The 21252-nt window shown below is 46.2% G+C and overlaps 2 protein-coding genes across 7 annotated transcripts in view; one reads left to right on the top strand and one right to left on the bottom strand.

Moving 5' to 3' along the window:
• The window catches only part of LOC145506524 (N(6)-adenosine-methyltransferase non-catalytic subunit METTL14-like), an 87795-nt gene that overhangs the window by 9186 nt on the left and 57357 nt on the right, over window positions 1-21252 (bottom strand). Inside the window, exon 6 of one of the 2 annotated variants that reach the window (XM_081491397.1) lies at window positions 6963-7089. The exons of the other annotated variant lie outside the window; for it this stretch is intronic. Within the exon in view, the coding sequence (XP_081347523.1) occupies window positions 6963-7089 (127 nt within the window). The remainder of the gene's footprint in view (window positions 1-6962; window positions 7090-21252) is intronic. 2 annotated transcript variants of the gene reach the window in all.
• LOC145506598 (liprin-alpha-1-like) overlaps window positions 11876-21252 on the top strand; it is a 38795-nt gene continuing 29418 nt past the window's right edge. For 2 of the 5 annotated variants that reach the window (XM_081491619.1, XM_081491633.1), the window contains exon 1: window positions 11902-12075. The gene's annotated coding sequence lies outside the window, so the exon portion shown is untranslated. Of the gene's footprint in view, window positions 12076-21252 lie in introns of all 5 variants that reach the window. The other 3 variants (XM_081491628.1, XM_081491643.1, XM_081491652.1) reach the window with 3 other exon arrangements.

The raw sequence follows: 21252 nt of genomic DNA, 5'->3' as shown, positions 1-21252 counted from the left end.
AAATATTTAAAAAGATCATGACAGAAAAGAATAACTTTAAAACAGGCAAAGATTTTGTCACCTGGCCTGAGGGCCTTTTTCCTACAAACAGTCCACAGGCAGTAACACGTACGTTGTAATCACTACACAGTCATCAGCAGAGATGAGAGAAATTTAAACATTATGCCTTGTTTTTCCTGCCAGGAAAAGCAGAGATGGTGAAGTAACATTCTAAGAACTGGGACTTTCCTGGAGGTCCAGTGGTTAAGACACCGCGCCTCCAGTGCAGGGGGCAAGGGTTCGACCCTTGGTTGGTGAGCTGAGCTCCTACATGCCGCACGGTGTGGCCGGAAAGTAAAGAGAGTCCTCGGAATGGACACGAAGGCAGCTGAGAAGGCTGCTGTTTCAAGTAATAGTTAAAGACAGAATGAAAGAAAAGAGCCTCTGTCTTCCTCCATCAGGGAGCTGGACTTTTCACAGGTGTGTTTCTATTGGAGACGAAAAAGACACTGTTTGAAGATGGGAAAGAGAGGAAAGCCTGGGAATTTGTATTTATGGTTGAATGGCAACTGCTTATATTAATATTTAAGAGATGTTTTAGATTTCCCCCCTTTTTAAATAGTGCGAAATCTAGAGAAGGATAGGCATGATAAAAATTTTAAAATAAGGGTGAGAAAAACAGAAGAAGGAAACAAAAAATTCCTGATTACTTAGAAACTTATCACCCTAGAAAATCAACGGTTTTGATCCTATTTTGTTAATGCGATTGGTTTCACAACACACAATCTCATGATATTCTGACTACTGCTCTTAATACTATTGGCAAGAATAGTAACAATATTAGCCAATATTTATTAAAACGTTATAGTATCCTAAATGTCATGGGTTGAATTGACCCCCATCCACAATAAATTCATTTACTGGAGTGCTTAACCGCCAGCGCCTCAGAGGCTGACCTTATTTAGAGAGCGCATCTTTACCGAGGGGATGGATTTAATTAGAGGTCATTGTTGTTGCTAGGGTTCCCCGGGGGGCACTGAGTCCTACTATTAAAGTGATAAAAACCTGCCTGCAATGTAGGAGACATAAGAGTCATGGGTTTGATCCTTGGGTCGAGAAGCTCCCCTGAAAGAGGGCATGGCAACCCACTCCAGTATGCTTGCCTGGAGAATCCCATGGACAGAGGAGCCTGGCGGGCTTTAGTCCATAGGGTTGCACAGAGTCAGACATGACTGAAGTGACTTAGCAAGCACACACACACGTTGTTGTTTAGTTGCTAAGTCATGTCCAACTCTTTGCAACTCCATGAACTGTAGCGCACCAGGCTCTTCTGTCCATGGGATTTCCCAGGCAAGAATACTGGAGTGGGTTGCCATTTTCCTCTCCAGGGGATCTTCCTGACCCAGGGATTGAACCTAAGTCTCCTGCATTGGCAGGCACTTCTTCACCACTAAGCTTGGGTGGGCCCAATCCATTGTGAGTGGTATCCTTAAAAAAGCAAAAATCCGGAGACGGACCAGCACACGGGGAGAACACCATATAAAGGCGAAGGCAGAGATGGGGGTGGTGCTTCCCGCAGCCCAGGCGCGCCCGTGATTATCGCCAAACCACCAGCACTGACGGGCGAGGCGTGGGGGAGATGCCATCCTGACCCTCAGGAGGGGTCAGCTCTGCCTGAACCTTGGTTGTGGACTTCTGGCTTCCAGAAGTGTGAGGCAGTAGGTGTCTCTAGGGCTTCGATATTGTTGCCCCAGCAAACTAACACAGCAAGCACTGCATTAAACAAACTACACATAAACACTTATTAAATACTCAAAGGTTTTACATGCCAGCTTCTGCCTGTTGTTTTTAGCACAGAGTCTGACATATTCTCCCTAAGCACACATTGGATAAATAGTTCTAGTTCTGTGGTTCTCACATAAATTAAATGATAGCACAGACAGCATATAACATTTTAGTATGGAATGTTCTATGTTCCTACAGAGCCTCCATGATTTTTACTTCTTTAATGGCTATACAAAATTCTATCAATTGCATGATACTCTTATTTATTTGGTCATTTTCCTATTGCTGGATGTTTATGTTGATTTTAATATATTACTATTGTAGGTAACACCATAATGGACGTATTCATGCCCAGATATTTTCCCAGTTTTTTAAGATGGAATGTTTACTTCCCTGTGGTAGTCATGAAGTTTATACACATTTCTCTAGTTATTATAATATGTATTATCAAATTACCTTGCAAAAGACTTCTGCCAATAAACCTTATTGATGTGGACATGTGTAAGTGTAGATATTTCACGATATTTACATCTGTATTGGGTCAAAATTCACAGTAATTATTAAACCCAGTTTGTCAGATTATCATTCTATGTTTTAAATTTGATCTTTTTGATTTAAAACTTACTTTATCAAGTATCCTAATTGCACCCTTTCTCATGCTCTTGTTAGAAATTAAATTAATTTTGGATTCCCAATGACAAGGTTAGTTTTAAATTTTGAGGTTAGTTATTTAGAAAAATGAAAACACCCACTAAATGAGGTAATCAACTGATAAAATTGACGGAACTTAGTCATATTGAACTAGCACACCAATTTAGTTTAAATACTTGTCCTGATGAATGCAAATAGATACAAGCACAGCTTGTATATATCACAAATTGACCAAATGACAGTATCTGGTGTTCAACTGGCATTTCATGAAACAAAGATAAGTTGTGATGTATTTCAGATTATGAACACACACACACGGCCCCATGATTTGCTTAAAACTGTAAAATCAAATACTTAAAATGTGAAAGCAGGTGAATTGGAAAAAGGAAAGTAGCCCAAAGATGTAATTTTCTCCGACCTCTAAGATATAAAAGGAAGAATTCACTTTGCGATTAGAAAGTTAAAAAGTTGAGTGATTCCTGGACACAGCACATTTTCTGGTAGGGATCTGTTAATACGATAGTCAGCTCAGGAAACAGACCAACTTAGTGATGCTGAGCCTGTTCTATGTGTTACTCCAGTGAATGTGCTAAAGAAAGAAATAAGCTTAATTTACCCCTTGGCCACCTGATGGGAAGAGCCAACTCACTGGAAAAAACCCTGATGCTGGGAAAGATTGAAGGCCACAAGAGAAGGGGGTAGCAGAGGATGGGATGGTTAGATGGCATCACTGACTCAATGGACATAAATCTGAGCAAATTCCAGAAGATAGTGGAGGACAGAGCATCCTGACAGCTGCAGTCCATGAGGTCACAAAGAGTTGGGCACAACTTAGTGACTGAAAAACAACAACAACACCCCCTTGGCTCAACATGGTCACTGAAAGGCATGGGGTGGAGGGAGAAAGGAGAGTGAGCATGGAAAGGAGAGAGAGGAGGAGAAAAAGGAAAAGCAGAGAGAGAAAGGGAAGGAAGAGCACAGAAGGAAGCAGGGAGGAAAGCAAAGGAAAGAGTCGGGAAGGGAAGCGGGATGAAGAGAGGCAGGGAGCTGCTAGGACATTTGTCTATAACTGTGATTGGTATGTTTGTTTATTTCACTTTAAAAATCCCATATGTCAGTGACAGCAGAGAGTATTTGTCTTTCCCTGGCTTATTTCACTGAACAGAAGACTCTCTAGGTCGATCGCATTGTTGTGTATAGCAGAGTTTTCTCCTTTTATGGCTGAGTAATAGTCCACTGTATATGTATATATCTCACAACTTTATCTCAGGGACAATTGGGGAGGGACAAAATTGGGGTATGGGGTTAAGACATACAAGCGACTATGTATGACATAGCTAAGCAACAGAGATATATTGTACAGCACAGGGAAATATAGTCATTATTTTGTAATAGCTTTAAATGGAGTGTAATCTGTAAAACTGCTGAATCAGGGCTTCCCTGGTTGCTCAGTGACAAAGAATCACCTGCTGATGCAGGAGACACGGGTTCAATCCGTGATCCAGGAAGATCCCACATGCCAAGAAGCAACCAAGTCCATGCCCCACAACCATTGAGCCAGTGCTCTAGAGCCCGGGAGCCACAGCAAGAGAAGCCACTGCAGTGAGAAGCTGAGGAACCACCGCTAGAGAGTGTCCCCGCCTGCCGCAGCAAGGGAAAAGCCTGTGCAGCAGCAAAGACTCAGCACAGCCAGTAAAAAAAAAAAAAGAAAAAGAAAAAATTCTGAATCACTGTTACACACTTGAAACTAATATAACATTGTAAATCAACTACACTTTACATAAAAGAAAGATGAGGAAGGCAGAAAGGAAGGGAGGGGAAAAAAAAACAATTCATGACGCACAGATAGATGCATGAAGTTTGTTAGCACGTGCACAAAGAGAAACTCACTTCAGTATAAGATACTCAATTTTTTAAAAGCCCAATGTTTTAATTGAATTAATTGATAGTGCATATAAATGGAAATTAATTAAAACAGTAATCACATTCAAATGAGATATTAACTTTGCTTTTTTTAAATGACAAAAGTAATCTTTAAGCAGTAACTTCATCTGCAAAGTCCTAAGCAAGGAATTTCTGTGAATTAATCAGTGGCATCTACAATCGGCAGAGTACTCAGCACCTTTGGTGGCTCAGATGGTAAAGAATCTGCCTGCAATGCAGGAGACCTGGGTTCAGTCCCTAGGTTGGGAAGATCCTCTGGACAAGGAAATGGCAACCCACTCCAGTACTCTTGCCTGGAAAATCCCATGGACGGAGGAGCCTGGTAGGCTACAGTCCATGGGGTCGTGAAGAGTAGGACACAACTGAGTGACTTCACTTTCACTTTTCCCTTGCATGCATTGGAGAAGGAAATGGCAACCCACTCCAGTGTTCTTGCCTGGAGAATCCCAGGGACGTGGGGGCCTGGTGGCCTGCCGTCTATGGGGTCGCACAGAGTCGGACACGACTGAAGCGACTTAGCAGCAGCAGCAGCAATTGAGGACAAAAACCCACGGAAGCAGTCACAAGGGCCATTTACATCATCTTGAAAATGGATTTTTAAACAATTACATAATCTCAAAGGCTAAGCCAAAGACAACAGTATTGAGCATAACTTCAAAATTATTTGATCTTTTCTTTGCTACCTTTTAAATTTGCTGGCAAAATTTTATACAAAGAAATTATACCATTAAAAGTCTATGACTCATCTGTGGCAATAAATTTAACTTATCTACCAAACCATGATAAAATTGTAATGACTACACATTACTTCTCTGAAATAGCTTTTATACATCATAATATGTCAACAAAGAATGAGCACGACTCATGAACAAGTTTGAAGGATCGACCTAACTCTACTCACTAAAAATATCTCTGGCTAGCTTGAATTTTAGTTTCAACGCTTTGTGTTCTAAATTTCTTTAGCAACACATCTGCTAATTTCAAAGTCAGTTAAGTGTATTAAAAAATAGGTTTAAAAAGAAGAGATAAGGAAAACAACAACGAAATAGACTGAAAGAAGAAATAGACACACCCACGATTACAGTCAGGGACCTCAGTCTTCCTCTCCGTGACTCAATAACTGATTGAACAAGGAAGCCAAAACAGACAACCAACCAAGGTCAGTAAGGATGTTGAAGCCTTTAAACAATTCTCCAGGCAAGAGTACTGGAGTGGGTTGCCAAGCCCTCCTCCCGGGGATCTTCTCAACTCAAGGATCAAACCCAGGTCTCCCGCATTCCAGGCAGATTCTGTACCATCTGAGCTACCAGAGAACCCTCTTAAACAGCACTATCAACCAACTTGATCTAACTGACATTTGATAGAACACTCTATCCAACAAGAAGCACGATAAAACTCTTCTCAAGGGGATACGGGACATTCTTCAAAAGACAGACAAATCTCAGCATACTTAAAGTGACTCAAATCATACAAAGCATGTTTTCTGATCTCAACAGATTTAAATTAGAAATTAAAAAACCCCTGATATCCAGGAGTCTCCCAAACATCAGCAAAGTAGCATATTTCTAAAGAATTCATGTGTCAAAGAAGAAATCACAAATGAAACAGGAAATATGTTGAAGTGAATAAAAGTGAATATACAATATACTAAAAAGCTACGGGACATGGCTAGATCAGTACCTGGAGGGAAACTGATAGGATTAAATACTTACACAAATGAAGAAAGATTTTGAATCGATCCTCTAAGACTCTATCTTAAACAACTTATAAAAGAACAAATGAAATCCACAGCAAGCAGAAAGAAGAAAATGAAAGAGTAAAAATCAATGAAACACAGACCAGAGAAACAAAATGAAATGAAAAAACTAAAATCAGGTTCTTCAAACTATCAATAAAAATGACTAAGCCGAGTGACGAAGAAAAAAGAGAAGACATAAACTACCAATATCAAGAATCAAAGAGGGAACATCAGTACAGATCCTATAGACACTGAAAGGAAAGGGTAAACTGTGAACAACTTCAGGCAACTTAGATAAAATACCCTACTTTGTTGAAAGACACAACCTATGAAAGCCACTCAGTAAGAAACAGATAACCTCAATCTATTAAAACTCAAATCCATAGTTAGAAATCTTACCTACCCATACACCCACACGCACAAAATCTCTATCCTAAATGGCCTTACTAGTGAATCCTAACAAACAGTTATGAAGAAAATCCTGGTTATACACAAACTATTCCAAAATAGTAAAGAAAGAAACACCTAACTCATTCTGAGGCCAGAATTCTCTTGATACCCAAACCAGACAAACATATTACAAGAATATCAATATCCCTCAGAGACACAGATGCAAAATTCCTTAATGACACATCAGGAAATCAGTAATCAATTAAAAGTACAAGGTAGCATGACAAGTAGGGTTTATCCCAAGAACATAAGTTTGGGCCAACATTTGAAGAAATCAGTGAAATTCACCATATCAATGGACTGAAAATAAAAACCACAGTCTCACCTCAAAAGAGAGAGAAAAGGCATCTGACAATATTTATCATTTATATATGGAAATCTTAGCAATCTAGGAATGGAAGAAAACTGCCCCAACCTCATAAACGGCATCTGCAAAAAATGTAGAGCTGACATCATATGGTGTTTCTCCTCAAGATCAGGAACCAAGCAAGGATGTCTGCTCTCTTGGCTTTTATTCAACTCTGTACTGGAACTCCTAGCCACTGTAACAAGACAAGAAAAAAGAAATCGAAATCATATGAACTGAAAAAACAATATAACCGTACTTGCTGACGACCTGATGATTAACGTGGAAAATGAATCAACAAAAGAGGTACAAGCATGAAAGTGAGTTCAGCAACGTTGCAGTATACAAGGTCAACATATAAAAATGCTCCGTACTTCAGCATACTAAACGAGACCAGAAATTGACATTTTAAAGAATACCCTTGATTATAATGTCATCAAAAACTATGAACTCCTCAGGGATAAATCTAATGGAATAAGGGCAAGATCTGCACAATGAAAATAAACACATGCCATGTACATACATACACACCAAAGAAGGCACTTGATGTTCTTCCGTCCAAAAAGACTAAGGTATGTTCTGAGGAATTATGTACGTTATGGAATCCTTGGAAAGGATTATCTACAAAGTACACAAGTAGATCATCGAGACTAATACTGGAAAAAAAGCAACCAATTGAAAAATGAGCAGAAGACCTGAACAAATTTCTCCAAAGAAGACAGGAAGAAGGCCACCAAACACATGAAAAGATGCTCCACATCGCTCATTATTCAGGAAATGCTAATCAAAACTACATGAGGTATCACCTTACACCAGTCACAATGGCCATCATCAACAATTCTACACATGATAATCGCTGGACAGGACATGGAAGAAAGGGAACCCTCTTGCAATGTTGGTAGACATGTCAATGGATACAGCCACTATGGAGAAGGAACGTAGGTTTCTTGAAAAAGTAGGACTAAAACTACAATATGACACAACAATCCCCTACTGGCCATACACCCTGAGAAAACCATAACTCTAAAAAGACATAGGTACCCAATGTCCATTGCAGCACTATTTAACATAGGCAGGGCATGGAAGCAACCTAATGTCTCTCAAGAGAACAATGGAAAAAGAAGTTGTGGAACATACATGCAAAGGAATACGACTCAGCCATGGAAAGGAACATATACGAGTCCGTTGAACTGAGGTGGATGAACCTAGAAACTGTGATACAGAGTGACATCAGTCAGAAAGAGAACAACAAACATAGTATATGAATGCATATGCATGCGATCTTGTAAAATGGTACTGGTGAATATTTGAAGGGCAGAAATAGATACACAGATGTAGAGGAAGGACTTGTGAACTCAGCTGGAGAAGGAGAGGGTGGGACAAATGGAGAGAGTAGCACTGAAACATAGCCACTACCATATGTAAAATAGCTAGCTAGTGGGAAGTGGCTGGATAACATAGGGAGCCCAGCATGGTGCTCTGGGACGACCTAGAGGGTGGGATGCCAGGAACTGGGAGGCAGTCTCACCAAAGAGTGGATAATATACTTATGGTTTATTCGTGGAATTGCATGAGGAAAACCAACCCAACACTGTAAAGCAGTTATTCTCCAAATAAAAATAAATCAATACAATCTGAAAACTATCATTCAACACATATGTACTTTCATTTAAAGCTATACGGGATCATCTTCTATTCCTAGCTATTTTTCCAATATAAGTGCTTATAAATGTCATTCGAGTTTTTGAAAATATGATTTTAATAGCTACATAGCATTGCTTAATATCTCGTACATAAATAATGAACTTTCAGTCTCAAAATAGAAACATAATACCGAAAAAGGTTAAGATTTTAAACTAAAGCTTGCATTTTAATTCAGCTTAATGAGAATTCCTCGGAAGAGCTAAAATTCTTATGAAAAGTAAATATGTGGAGTCCTTCTTGCTTTCATCTGTTATGTCTTATTGTCATTTAATTCTAAGGACTCTTGGACTTTTGACATGTTTGCCTTTGACTGTAATTTTTGACTGAGATAAAATCTTCAGTGTAGATATTAAAAATGTCAAGAAGCACTCTTGTAAGTGTGAGTCACTCAGTCATGTCCAGTTATTTGTGACCCATGGACTATAGCCCACCAGGTCCCTGTCCACAGAATTTGCCAGGCAAGAACATTGGAGTGGGGTAGCCATTCCTTTCTCGAGGGGATCTTCCTGACCCAGGGGTCAAACCCAGGCCTCCCGCATTGCAGGCAGATTCTTTACCATATGAACCACCAGAGAACCCTGACCCTGGTGTACTTGGATGTAAAAATCCTCAAAAAAGTATTACCAAGCCAAACTGAAGCATACGTTAAAAGAATCATACACTAGGATCAAATGGATTTATTCTGGGCCTGCAAGCATGATTTATTATCTGTACATCAATTACTGTGATACACAATATGAGCAAAATGAAGACTAAAATCATGTGATCTTCTCAATAATGGCAGAAAAAGCTTTCAACAAAGTGTAACATCAATTCTGATACCATCTCTCAATACAGTGGTTATCCATGGAACATCCTAAAGGGCACGTTAAGACAAACCCACAGCTAACATCCAACTCAGTGATAAAGAGCTGAAAGATTTTCCTAAAAGATCAGGAATAGTACAAGGATGCCCATTCTCACCAATCTTGTTCAACATAGTGGCGGAAGTGTCCTACCCAGAGGAACTAGGCCAGAAAAGGGAATAAATGGCATCCCCATTGGAACAGAGGAAGTTACACTGTCACTATTCGATTATGACAGGATTTATATGAAACCCTAAAAACGCCACCAAGTAAGAAGTATTAAAACTAATAAACTCAGCAATATAGCAGGATAGGAAGCATAAGAGAACAGAAAAGTCCCATATACAAATGCATCAAAAAAAAAAAAAAACTTGAAATAAAATTAACCGAGGAGCGGAAACACCTGTATCGTCACGGCCTCCAAGACATACAGTCTGGGTTCAAATCTCAGCTCACCCGCTGACCCGCACAGTGATCCAGGGCAAATCACACAATGATCTGAGGCTCAACATATTCAACTGTAAAATGGACACAAACCCAGGATCTACACCCAGGGCTGTGAAACTCCGAAGAAGTGCTTATTTAGGCCCGGGGATGGAGTGTCTCCAGGAGACTCTCCTTGTATGACACTCCTCTAGAACTGGGCTCTCCTGATCCTGTGGGTGAGGCTCAAGGGTAGAGCCTGGGAGCCAGATGGGACGCGACAAGGACGAGGACAGAAAAGACTAGTTCTGTGTCAGGGAGGGAAGCCACCTCCTTTCCAGATCTCAGAGTGGGGCCTGCACCGAGGGCCCGGGGGATGTGCAATCGGAAGTGATAACTCCGAACCCCCCACAGCAGGGATGCAGCCTTCCTGGCAAGAACCTTCTCTCTGGTCCAGGAGTTTCACAGCCCTGGGTGTAGATGTGGTACTGCTCCCTGAGTGCTCCATGTCTGCACCAGGCAAAGAGCTCCCGGAACTTGGAGGTCTATTAAACCACAGGTGCCTGAGTGTCACAATGACACAAGGGCTAACACCATTGAAAATTAGCTACATTAAAAAAAATGACAGAAGTATGGACGAGGCAGGGCATGAAAAGCAGAAGGATTGACTACCTCTCAAGCCTTTAGCAGAAATCTCTCTACACCAGCTCAGCGGAGCCCGCAGGAGGAAAATATCATGGAAAAGCAGGCCATAGGTATATCTCTACACTGCTGGACCCAGAGACCCACGTCCCAATCCACCAACATCTTTTTGCGTATCCAGACACCAAGAGGAAGAAACACAGACCTTGCCTGAGAAAGTCTCAGCCAGACTTAATATTGGGCTTGCTGAGCATGGTCACATGGTCACTATGGACTCAGCCTCTCCTCCGTGCTCACATCCTCTGTCCTCACAGAAACATACACGGTTCACTGCAGAGAGCCCTCTGAGGGCACTTGTGTATACAACAAATGGGCAATGGTAAAATGCGAAGAGAAGACACAGAAGTGGAAACAAGCCTCTGGGGTACAAATTACCAAAGACCTGAACTTCTCGATACTTGGCATTTGGAAAAATAGCTTCTTAATATGTAAACGCAGAAAGGACATTTCCAGGAGAAAGGACAAAGGAATCGTCCCATTGGGACAATATTGTATCCATAGGAGAAGGTAAGTTGGATCCCTAACTCACAAAACACCACCAAGCCAATTAGACTGCATACGAAGAACCAGCAATTGAAAGAAAAACTTGACAAAATTCGAACAATTTTTGATGAGGAAATATCTTTTCTTTAAATTGAGGTATTGCTGATTTACCATAATTTGTTTGTCTAAGGCGTACAGCAAAGTGACTCAGAGATTCAGCCTCTCAGGTGCTTCCTTGGACAAAATTCATTGCCTTTGGGAGGCCCCTGGGCCATGCCCTCTACTCAGAACAGCTAAGAATCCTGAATACGCAAAGCAGCATGTGGTGGTCCTCCTGGGGGTTTTCAGACTGAATAAATTATTCTAACAGGATACAAGAAACAAGCCCGGAGGTTAAGAGAGGATCTCCAAACTTACCTTCAAACCGGAGGCCTTGCTCCCTTGAATGTGGGTGCGTGCAACAGCGCTTGCGAAGCGAAGAGGTTTATCGTGAATCTTCCGTCTGCAGAGGACAAAGCGGTGTGTAGAGAGGACGCGCAGGCACGTCCCAGGACCCTGAGCACACGGACACAGTGACTGGACTCTCAGCCCTGCTCTTGGGGTACAGCACTCTCTCCACCGCTGACACAGGGCGAGCAGCTCACACGTGACCTGGAGTATGGTCACGGGACCTGGAATATGGTCCCATGACCTGGAGCTGGCCAATCGGTGTGCTCCATCCTCCCTGGCCACCGTGATTGGCTCAGGACTGGGGCTGTGACCAATCGGGGCCCAGGGCCGGGCCTCAGGCTGGAATCAAGAGAGGAAGAGGAAGTTCCGCCAAAAGGGGTGTGGCTGGGTGAGGTCAGGCTACAGCGGTGGAAGCGGCGTGAGGTCAGCCTGGGGCAGTTGGTGGCTTTCCCGCGCCCGTCAGGGCAGAGCCGCCCGCCTGAGAATGAGGGCGCTGCTGAGCCCACGGGCTGAGAGCGCCGGTTCCTGCTGTGGTCCCGGAGATCCACCTGAGACCTGAGCGAAGCCGTCTGCCGGTGAGTCCTCTCCTACTTGTCTGTCAGCTTGTTTGCACCACGCTGGGTTTTCTGTCTAGCTGGCTAAGTGGAGACCCTGGAAATGCACGTGTGTGGGTTTTGGCTGGCTTCAGCGAAGAAATGCCAGAGGACACTGGGAGCCTCCAGTTTAATCTGGATTCAGGTCATACCTCTTGAAAATGAAGTGAAGTTCCTCAGTCGTGTCCGACTCTTGCGACCCCATGGGCTCTACAGTCCATGGAATTCTCCAGGCCAGACTGCTGGAGTGGGTAGCCTTTCCCTTCCCCAGGGGATCTTCCCAGTCCAAGGATTGAACCCAGGTCTCCCGCATTGCAGGCAGATTCTTTACCAGCTGAGCCACAAGTGAAGCCCGAGAAGACTGGAGTGGGTAGCCTGTCCCTTCTGCAGCGGATCAGGATTCGCGACCCAGAAATCAAACCGGGGTCTCCTGCATGGCAGGAGGGTTCTTTACCAGCTGATCTATCAGGGAAGCCCAGGATCTCTTAAGGCCAGCTAGTCATTGATATGTCTTAAGGCAAGCTACTCATTGTAGGGTTCCCCTAATTAGTCTTCACAGGATTAAGGTAGCAACCTGCTAAGGTAGCAATCAATGTCCTTTTTCTAGAGGACAAGAGCGGGGCTCAAAGGAGGTAACAGAGCTACAGCAAGGAAGTGTGTACCTAGACAAAACCCCCAGATCCTGCTGTTAGAACTCAGGGAAGCCATATGGTGTGGCTTGTCCATGTGACAGGGGCTAAGGCGCCCAGCCCACACTGGGTACTGTGGGGACCTGACTTGGTAACTGCCGTCTGGCAGCTCTGAGGCTGACAAAAGCAGTTTGCACTAAAGAGAGGAAGGACACCTCCCTTCATCCACCCCACCACACCCTCGGGGTACTGCCACACCCTGCCCCCTTTCTCTTGCTTTGTGAGGGAATAAGAGTCACGCTCATGTGACCACATTGGCTGTCCACTTTTCACGGGCTACCAACTGGAGCTGCTACAGGAGAGGCCAAGAGCCTTTGCCCCTGAGTACCTCTCTTTCCTTTGCACCGTGGGGGCCCTCCTCCACACTTGCACACCAGAGGCCTCCTCTGAGACACGCAGGGACCCTCGCTCAGTTTGCAACAGGTTGCCTCCGTGCCTGTCCTTTCAATGCCTCCCTCGAAACTCAGATTCTAGCCCCTTTGTCTACTCGCGGCCCCCCTGGCTGCCATGGGAGGGCCATAGCTTACAATGAATCCCAAGCTCAGATCTGACAGGCAGGAATCTGTGTATAAAGGACCTGATTATTCACGCTGTACAGGCTGTAGTAGGCTCCAGGGATCCGTAACCAGGGCTTGGGCCATAGTGACTCCGCAGCTGTTTTAATGCCTGCGGAGGGTTCTGCCTATAGTGGGGGTGGGGTGAGTCTCCTGAGGTTCTGAAGGCCAACTTTTTGCAGGTTCATGGTGCACAGAGAAGAGAAGGCGGAGTCCTTCCTTGGAGGTGGTCACAGCTCATGGATGAGCCAGACAGGCAGGCAGGGCACAATAGCACCTGAGCTGCCTTCATGAGGAAATGGTGTGAGGGCAGAGGAAGAGAACCAGGTCTGCTCCCTCGTGTGGTGCCCAGGGCAGGTTGTCACCAGACTAAACACTTAACTATGGTGATGACCATCACTGCTGTCTGCAAAGGCTTTACACTGGCGTGTGTCTTCATCTAGCGGTCAGGCCGTCTCTAAACTACACTGTCCATGGGCATGGCCTCTTCCTTGGAACTTGCCGTGTTTCGTCTCTTCCTTACTGAACATTCGTTTCCAAGCGGGTTTTTGGGCCACAAGATTGTTGAGTTTTCTCTAGCTTTGCCTCATGAGGAATGCTTTTCCGGTTGTTGGTGTGGTTTGTTTTTCCAGCTCTCTTTCTTGGCTTATTTTGTGAATTGGTTTCTGCCAGAGGAAGAGCTCAGAATTTGCCTTCTGGCTGAGATGTGACACTCACAGCAGCAACGCCTACCTGGATATTATGACCACATTTGCCGAAAGGGCTTTGTTATGCAGAAGACCCCTTGAAAGTACCTACCCTGTCCTTTCAGATACCCAAAGGCTATTTGCAATGAAATAGAAAACAATAATGCTCAACTTTAGCCTTACAATCTGTGGGGAGTCAGAAAAATCCCCTGGAGAAGGGAAACACTAGCCATTCCAGTATTCTCGCCTAGAGAATTCCATGGAGCGCGTAGTCCATGGAGTCGCAAAGAATCAGACAAAATCTGATGACTGAACAACAACAACAATGAAGCTTCATCACTCATCAAACAGAGACAACAACAGTATTTACATAACTGTGTGCATGTTCAGTTGCTCATTCGTGTCCACCTCTTTGCAGCCCTGTGGATTGTAGCCTCCAAGATCCTGTATCTGTGGATTTTTCAGGCAAGAATGCTGAAATGGTTTGTCATTTCCTCCTCCAGGGGATCTTCCCAACCCAGGGATTGAACCCAAGTCTCCTGCATCTCCTACATTGGCTGGCGGGGTTTTTTCTGCTGAGCCACCTGGGAAACAAGTCATTACATCACTGGGTTGTCCTAAAGTACTTAATGTAGAGTCTGGCTCTTGGGAAATTCTCACTGGTGATGTGAATATTTAGTCATCTATCATTATTGCTCATAGGATAATGGAATGGCCATGCTCACAAAAGGGAAAGAAGAGCCTTTCCAAGTCCAGTGAAATCCTTCGCCACACATATCTTTTTTAAAACTTGACTTTGAAATAAATATCAAACATAAAGACACTGGTAATGGCCACCAGAAAAGATGGAGTTGTACCAACTGGGAGGATTCTTCTCCCAGTTCCAACATGCATGCGTTGTTTGCCTGGCACCACCCACACTTCTGTGACAGCAGCTGGGGGTCCTGCAGCTTAACTCAGTGTGGACACTGCCTATCTGCGGGTAGTGCCAGACCCCACAGGTTAAAGGCCCAACCCTATAAGACCCTCGCCCCACTTCACACATCATTTGCAAGCCCAGATGGTCACCTGCACTCTGACCCACTGGCCACCCGTTCAGAGGTTCTAATGACTTTGGGTTCTATTAATTGGTAGAGTGGCTCACAGAACTCAGAGAAACATGTTGCCTACTAGATCACAGCTTTATTGTAAAAGGTACTAAACTCAGGAACAGCAGATGGAAGGGGATGCACAGGACGGAGTGTGTGTGGGGGAGGCACGGAACTTCACGCTCTCCAAGCCCCGCTTTCCCCAAATCTGCATGTGTTCATCAACCCAGAGCTGTCCAGACCCTGTTTGGTGGTTTTTCTGGAGGATTCATCACACAAGCACAATTGGTTAAATCACTGGCTGTTGGTGATTGCTTCGACAGGAAGCCCTTCTCGCGTTCCCAGACATGGTAGTGGGGAGGGACCGGAAGTTCCAATCCTCTAACCATGTGGTTAGTTCCCCTGGCAAAAAGCCGCCCCCCTTTGGAAAAGAGGCACTCTCTGAAAAGTCATCTCATTCACCTAACAAGAGACACCTTGACTGCTGTCCCCACTTAGGAAATTCCCCGAGTTTTAGGAGCTCTGTGTCAGGACTGGGGGACAAAGACCAAAAATGTATTTCTTCTTATGAATACAAGTTACAAGGTCACAGTGACCCCAAATTTCAGTGATAATTTGGTTCTATAGCTTTAAAAGGTTTTCAGCAGTTGATTGGACCTTTTTTTAAAAAAATGTTGGGGCCACACCTCAAGGCATGTGGGCATCTTAGTTCCCCAACCAAGGATTGAACCCACACTCCCTGCATTGGAAGGCAGAGTGTTGACCACTGGGCCACCAGGGAAGCCCCTGATGGGCCCTTTTTAGATGAAAATGCTCCCGTGGTGTAAACTAAAGGGTTCAAGATTTCAAAAAGCTGGAGCTGAGCATGAGCCATCTTCTTATGCTGTCTTTAGGTCATAACCGTCTTTTCCATGGCCCTTGGAAGCCTGAGCTTTCCCCTGAGATGAGTCAGGCCCCAAGCAGCCTGTTGCCTTCCCCTGCTCGAGACCAGAGTCTATTCAGGGGCCGCTGGGCGCAGGCAGCATGCAGGGTGTGCGCGGGTCCACGCCAGCGGGATTAGCGAGAGATGCCTGGGATGGCTCATTGCCGGGTGTGCTCTGATTACAAGAAGTGAGAGGGTTTGGGGAACAAGATAGCCTCGGAGAGCGCCCAGCCACACAACCTTGCCCACTGTGAAACAAAATTGTGCTGCTTCCCCAAGGAGAAAGAAATCCATGGACTCCTTTGAATAATCAACGACCCCCAAAAGATGAAGAGTCTTAAAGTGGGATTCCTCAGCCTTGGCGTTGCTGGCATTTGATATGTTGCAGCATTTGTAAATATAACCGTAAATGTCCCCAGATGTCACCAGTGTCCCCCGGACCCCAACATTGAGGGCCAGCTGGACAGGCTGGACCAGGAGCAGGGATGAATGAAATGAAAGTTGCTCAGTCACGTCCAACTCTTTGCAACCCCATGGACTATACAGTTCATGGAATTCTCCAGGCGAGAATAATGGAGTGGGTAGCCTTTCCCTTACCAGGGGATCTTCCCAACGCAGGCATCGAACCCAGGTCCCACATTGCAGGCGGATTCTTTAGCAGCTGAGCCCCAAGGGAGGCCCAAGGGAAGACCAGGAGCAGGGATGGGAGAATGCAAAAGGACAGTGAAGCAAGAGAAATGGGGGCAGAGAAGCAAGTCCGCCCTCCTGAGACGTCTGCTGGCCCGGTCATCTGCAGTTGTGACCAGGTCACGGGGGCTCAGAGGTGTGTGACCCCCTGTGCTCCCCCAGGGCCAGCGGGTGTGTGAGGCTGAGCTGCTCCGGGGGAAGCGTGGGCCTCAAGCCCCACACAGACGTGCGGCGCGAGCCTTTCTCCCGAGTCAGGAGGTTTATTGTTGAGAAGACATCCCGTGATGAACAGGGGAAGACCGGCCTGGCTGAAGTCGCGGTCAAGGGGTGGATCTTTTTTTGTTGTCGTTTGCTGTGAGGCTCAGGCATAAAAACTTTTATTAGAGAAGTCATGATTATGTATAGATGTGTGTAATTTTGATCTGATATTCAAATATTTTCTCTTTTAGTTTCGCAGCTCAGTCCATTTGCTCATTCGTGTCCAACTCTTTGCGACCCCATGAACAGCAGCACTCCAGGCCTCCCTGTCCATCTCCAACTCCCAACGTTTACCCAAACTCATGTCCGTTGAGTCAGTGATGCCACCTAAGCATCTCATCCTCTGTCGTCCCCTTCTCCTCCTGCCTTCATTCTTTCTCTACATCAGGGTCTTTCCAGTTGAGTCAGCTCTTCGCATCAGGTGGCCAAAATATTGGAGTTTCAGCTTCAACATCAGTCCTTCCAATGAATATTGAGGACTGATTTCCTTTAGGATGGGCTGTTGGATCTCCTTGCAGTCTAAGGGACTCTCAAGAGTCTTCTCCAAGACCACAGTCCAAAAGCATCAAGTCTTCTGCGCTCAGCTTTCTTTATAGTCCAACTCTCACATCCATATATGAGTACTGGAAAAACCGCAGCCTTGACTAGATAGACCTTTGTTGACAAAGTATTGTTTCTGCTTTTTATTTTTTTAATTAGCTTATTCATTTTAGTTGGGGGCTAATTACTTTACAATATTGTAGTGGTTTTTACCATACATTAACATGAATCAGCCATGGGTTTAGATGTGTTCCCCATCCTGAACCCCCCTCCCACCTCCCTCCCCATCCCATCCCTCTGGGTCATCCCATTGCCCCAGCCCTGAGCATTTGTCTCATGCATCGAACCTGGAATGACGTTCTGTTTCACATATGATAATATACACGTTTCAATGCTATTCTCTCAGATCGTCCCACCCTCACCTTCTCTCTCAGAGTCCATAAGACTGTTCTATGCATCTGTGTCTCTTTTGCTATCTCGCATATAGGGTTATTGTTACCATCTTTCAAATTCCATATATAGGCATTAGTATACTGTATTGGTGCTTTTCTTTCTGGCTTACTTCACTGCGTATAATGGGCTCCAGTTTCATCCATCTCAATAGAACTGGTTCAAATGTATTCTTTCTAATGGCTGAGTAATATTCCATTGTGTATATGTAACACAGCTTCCTTATCCATTCGTCTTGTGATGGACATCTAGATTGCTTCCATGTCCTGGCTATTATAAACAGTGCTGCAGTGAACATTGGGGTACACGTGTCTCTTTCAATTCTGGTTTCCTCGGTGTGTATGCCCAGCAGTGGGATTGCTGGGTCATATGGCAGTTGTATTCTCAGTTGTTGAAGGAGTCTCCACACTGTTCTCCATAGTGGCTGTACTAGTTTGCATTCTCACCAACAGCGTAACACCCTCCAGCATTTATTGCTTGTAGACTTTTGGATAGCAGCCATTCTGACTGGCGTGAAATGGTACCTCATTGTGGTTTTCATTTGCATTTCTCCAATAATGAGTGATGTTGAGCATCTTTTCATGTGTTTGTTAGCCATCTGTATGTCTTCTTTGGAGAAATGTCTGTTTAGTTCTTTGGCCCACTTTTTGATTGGGTCGTTTATTTTTCTGGAATTGAGCTGAGCTGGTAGATCTTAAGGACACAGAATATTGAGAGTCCCAGATGGGGCTTCTGATACTGACGACCACAACCTGGGGGCTGGGGGTGGGGGAGGCTTAAAACAATACTAATCGATTCTCTCCCAGTTCTGGGACCAGAAGTTTATTGTATTTTCTTTATTTTTATTAGATTAGGTTATTTATCTATCTTTTAACTTTACAATACTGTATTTGTTTTGCCATACATTGACATGAATCCACCATGGGTGTACATGTGTTCCCCTTCCGAAACCCCCCTCCCAGCCCCCTCCCCATCCCATCCCTCCAGGTCATCCCGGCGCACCGGCCCCGAGCACCCTGTATCATGCGTCGAACCTGGACTGGCGATTCGTTTCACATATGATAATTGACATGCATCAGTGCCATTCTCCCATATCATCCCGCCCTCGCCCTCTCCCATAGAGTCCATGATACTGTTCTATATATCTGTGTCTCTTTTGTTGTCTTGCATACAGGGTTATCTTTCCGATTTACTAAATTCCAAGGCGTCAGCAGGACCGGGCCCCCCGACCCGGGCTCTGGGGGAGCGTCACTTCCAGCTCTTCCAGTTTCTGGGGCTCCAGGTGTTCTTGGGTTTGGGGCCACGTGCCCCCAGCCTCCGCTTCCTACTCACATGGCCTACTCCTCTCTGTGTGTCCTTCCTCTTCTTATAAAGACACCCAGCATTCTGCATAAGGCCCAGCTAATCCTCTATAACCTTATCTAACTTGATTTCATCTGCAAAGACCCCATTTCCGAATAAAGCCCCCCTCGCAAATATGAGGAGTTGGGATGTGGGTGTCTCTTTTGGAGGGCACCATTCACCCATCCACAAAGCTGGGCCTTTACACATGAGCGGTTATCCCAGGAGTGGGGGGAGTTCACGCAGGACCCCTCGAAGTACAGCCATGGGTGGGGGAGGCATGGCTCGTGGTTGGAAGGCTGAGCGGGGCAGGTGGTCTGGTGGGAACCAAGCTTTGAGCTGGCTGCCTGGGTGCAGGGTCTCGGGGTGTGCATGGAAGCCCCTGAGGTCGTCAAGACGCAGGTTCTGACTCAGCAGGTCCAGGTGGGCCCCACACTGCGCTTCTCACCTGCTCCCAGGGTGTATAAACTGCTGAGCCTGGTCCATGCTTGGAGGTGTGAGGAGCGTGCAGTCCTGTTTCCCAGGAGCCGTCAGAAACGTCCCCAAGGAAGGCCCCTCCCCAGTGTCCACTCAAGTCCCCGATCCCCTGTCCAGTGCCCCTGAGGTACCCCAGACAGAGGTCCGCACACCCCGCTGGGTTCCCCGGGCCAGGAACCCAGTGGAGGGGGAGGGGCGGGCCTGGAAGAAACGTGCTCATGGCTCCGTGTGTGGGGCGGATGGAGGCTGAGCCCGGCCGACGGGCTGTGCCCACAGGTGACCCACTGGCCCCTGCCCCCCGCCAGGCACTGTGGTCCCAGGGGAGCTCAGCTTGAAAACTGCTTCCCCAGCCACCCAGAGGAGGGGCCCTGGTTGTCAAATTAGGATCTGACAGCTTGATCCAGAAGACGGCCCCCGAAGTCAGTTTCACACATGAGGGTCCAGGAGGGGGTCATGTCAGAGACCCCTGGGACAGCAGATAGGATGGAAACGGTGGGGGAAGGTCCTGGAGGCAGGCAGCCCAGGCCTGCCTTCTGCAGGATCGCCTCTTCTGCCCACCCCCCACGCCTCTGTCCCTCTGATGGTGTTGGGATCTGAGCCAGGGATTCCAGGAAATGGAAAAGAGCAGCTTGTGCGCCAACATGTTTCCCTGTACCTGAAACCCATCAGCATTTTTCTAGTCCAACCTCAAAGCCAGGGGGTTATTGATGTCGTAGGAATGTCTTTGTAAGCCTCCCAGAGTGCGGGCGGACACCCGGGCTGGACTCGGGAATTGAGGCCCAGGGAGCAGGCCCGGAGGTCTGGCGTCTGAGGAGCCCCAGACTTTCTGTGCGAGGGAGGACTGAAAAGCCACTCTCTGGGGCTGCCTTTCCTGCCTCCAAGGACGATAGCCTCCCCTACCGCGTTTGGGCTGAGAGTCATCCTGGGCTGGGAAGCGCTGGCTGGGAGGTCATTTTTCAGGGGCCATGGCCCCTGGGGCCCCGCGCCCAGGGAGAGCTCCCACACTGCCTGGGAACGTGACACAAGGCGCCCTCCACACGGCTGTTCTGTCACGTTTGCTCTGCGGGAGAGAGCTCGCGAGACTAGGCCTGTCTGCACCGTGCTCAGCTCCTGCAGGGAGAACACCGTGGGTGCCCGCCTGGATCCCGGGCCTAGGGGCCCCAACCGGCATTTTTCTCCTGGGAAGGCTACACGCGGAGTGCCCCAGCAATGCCTTTGGAGCCATCCCGTGGCTGTTTGCTTTCGTCTGCCGGAGCTAGCTTTGCTCCCCTCAGCGGCGTTGGACAGGGCCGGGGTAGGCCCGCCACCCCTCGCCGGGGGCCCCTGGGAAGTGCGGGCTGGCCTTGGCCAGGGGACACCGGCATGGCACACGGACCTCTCCGCCATACTCATCTGGCCTCCTGCCCCATGGGAGGACGCGTTGCCCTAGGACTATCTTTGCAAGGCTCCCAGAGTGCAGGCAGTCAC

The sequence above is a fragment of the Giraffa tippelskirchi genome, chromosome 1 (genome assembly GCF_054371585.1).
Source record: "Giraffa tippelskirchi isolate mGirTip1 chromosome 1, T2T-mGirTip1v1.2.pri, whole genome shotgun sequence".
NCBI lineage: Eukaryota > Metazoa > Chordata > Mammalia > Artiodactyla > Giraffidae > Giraffa > Giraffa tippelskirchi.
Note: the sequence above shows the minus strand (reverse complement) of the source record. Positions and strands in the feature narration are given on the sequence as shown.